Raw genomic sequence first — 2,652 nt, forward strand, 5'->3', positions numbered from 1 at the left:
TATTCTTTCTTATGGTTCCGGTTTCTGCCATTGCTGGTTTAATTGAATAGGTTCAAAAGAAAAGTTACACCATGTGAATTTTTTGTTTTAATATACTTTGGGACCACTGCCACATGCCAACTTGCAGTTGCAGTTGCAGTGGCAGTGATCCTCACTTCAAAAACCTTTGAAAACCCTAACACCATATCTAATACTATATTTTGTTCAAATACAATCATGTTCTTGTTTTGTTTCCAACACAAAGAAAAAAAGCAAAAATAAAAGCTTTCTCATTTTGGAAAATTTCCCCAGAATTTCATATGATCGATAACAAGACTAGGAGAACATTGAACCATATACTTTTAGCTCAAAAGTTACACAGAATAATCACGGCCTGTGGCAAACGCATTTGTAGTGATATGCACTATGGATTGGGTCGTTTCCTTCAACCGGAACTTGTTCTGCTCTGCATTTGTATTTGCATCCTCTACATTCATTATAAGTGCAGGTAGGAGCCGTGGATCCAATCATCAATCTCCTCCAACTCCTATTCGTCTTCGCTTCTTTACTGCCATGCGTTGCCTGAAATATGTTTTTGAGTTAGAAAAATTGTTTCTATAATCATAAAAGAAGCTCATGCCTTAATAATACCCTTTACCTGCAAATGCAATGGCGGATACTGATAGACTCCTTGTTGGAGAAGAAGTATAAATGGAGTTCGTCGGAATCCTGCAAAACCAGAATGTATCATGAAAACAAGACGAATGCAACTCTTTCTAGCAAGAAAATGGCTGAAAATCCCTGTACGAAGGCAAGGGAAAGGAAAATGACCTTGGAGTACATGTGGTGAGAGGAAGAAGGAGAAAAGCAGCAAAAGTAAGTAGCATAGTTTAATGAAGGCCATTTCTCCAGTTTGTATTGGAAGTTGAGTGAAGTGTAAGGAGGTGTGGATATATATGAGGTTATAGGGCGGTATATAGGGAGGATAAATGAGTGAGAGAGATTTTTGTGGTCATGTAATGAGCATATGAGATTAGACTTGCAAATCTTTCAGTGACTCGGAAGGGGCACACTGCAAACCTATCCTATAAGGGGTCCCCCAAAATACACCCCGCATCGACGGTTCGAGCTAAAGGGGGAAATATGAGATGTGGGGATGGAAATATGGAACCATTAAGGTCACACCCCGAATTTAATTTAAAGTTTATTTAAATTATTTTACTTAATTAAGGGATTAAAATGGGTAGTTTTGAAAGATTCTAGGTCAACCTTGTAACTTTGAGAAGTTCAGGGATTTAGCCTTGAATTTACCCAATTTTCTGATAAGTGGAAAAAAATAGGAAGTTGGCTGAGATGGTTTAAACTCGAACTTATACCATCTAGCATGAGTCATTGTTTGTGACTAATATAATAAATATAAGTATTATAATAATTTTTTCGGGTTATAACCCATTTGTCAAACCTCTCCCCCATTGGTAACCAAGTACCCAAACCTCGAAACCCAAACCCAAAAAAAACAACCCCACCGTCACCCCTCCGCCAGCCCCTCCAGGTGGCGGTTGAGTGCACCGCCGTTGTCTTCGACCTCAGCAGTGATCGACGATTCAACTCCAACCTTAAGTCACCCGATCTGGCCGTCATTAGGAGCGAAATTGTCAAAACTCGCTGGCTCGCCCTCTTTGATTCGCCGTCACCGCTCATCGGTGGATGTCACTGTCGCCCCTATCCAGTACGCATGGTCGTTGCGACCGTAACCCAGCTGACCACTCGTCGTGATTCTCAGTCGTCCGCCGTAGAGGATAGATCGTCCATCGTCAAAACCCAAAACATCGCCACCCCAATTTTTCTCATTTTCGATCGTTCCAGCCGTCGTTTTGACTCACTGCCGCTACCACTAAGCTCCTCACCATAGTCCACTCGTAACCCGAACGAAGTCGTCGTCCACAGTGGGTAAGCATTTCTCGCATTTGTTCGAATATTTTCCCTCGTGTTTTGGCTTAATTAGTTGTTGAATTGAGTAGATGTTGGTGTGTGGTTGATCGTGGGATGCTCGGTCGTCCAAACCTGCCTTGTCACCGTTGTCACGCACTGGCAACGTGTATAGGGCTTTTTTGTGGTTCAATGAACTTTCTAGAACTAGTTCGAGTCAACCCGAACTAGTACGAGTCAACCCGAATCAGACTGAGTCAACCCGAATCAGACTGAGTCAACCCGAACCGATCTAACCCATTGAACTTAACCCGAACCATTGACTTTGACATGACCGTTAACCTACCTGTTGACTTTGACTTTGATCAGTTTGACTGTTGACTTTCACCAAAAAGTTAAAATTTCTGAAAAGTCATATTATACGTTTTTTGACGTCCTGAGTCTGAATCCAAAGTCTGTTTTGCCAAATTCGATCTCGGTAAGCTATTTTTCAGCATTTTATCTCCCAATTCAATACGAATTTTCACGTTTAAGTTTTGTTTCTAATGTAATTGGCTTGACCATGTATCTGATACATTATGGGACGTGGAATTAAAGTTTGAGTGTGATCAAATGGAGTTTAATTGGTTAACTGGTGTGACTTAAAAATCGAGGTAATACTTTACTACCATATGCATGCTTTATGGTACATGTTGGTGATTTGTTAATGCATGATTGAAGTTATTGGTCAATTGCATAGAGTTA

At 40.8% G+C, this 2,652-nt stretch overlaps 1 protein-coding gene across 1 annotated transcript; it reads right to left on the reverse strand.

Moving 5' to 3' along the window:
- Window positions 1-338: 338 nt before the first annotated feature.
- On the reverse strand, window positions 339-923 carry LOC120163041 (EPIDERMAL PATTERNING FACTOR-like protein 9). The gene is made up of 3 exons (XM_039173069.1): window positions 811-923; window positions 638-708; window positions 339-561 (listed from the first exon to the last, which is right to left on the reverse strand). Exons 1-3 carry the CDS (start codon window positions 881-883, stop codon window positions 367-369), a joined length of 339 nt encoding a protein of 112 aa, XP_039029000.1. The 5' UTR covers window positions 884-923; the 3' UTR covers window positions 339-366.
- Window positions 924-2,652: the final 1,729 nt, after the last annotated feature.

Source organism: Hibiscus syriacus, unplaced genomic scaffold, assembly GCF_006381635.1.
Source record: "Hibiscus syriacus cultivar Baekdansim isolate YM2019G1 unplaced genomic scaffold, ASM638163v2 tig00002919_pilon, whole genome shotgun sequence".
Lineage (NCBI taxonomy): Eukaryota > Viridiplantae > Streptophyta > Magnoliopsida > Malvales > Malvaceae > Hibiscus > Hibiscus syriacus.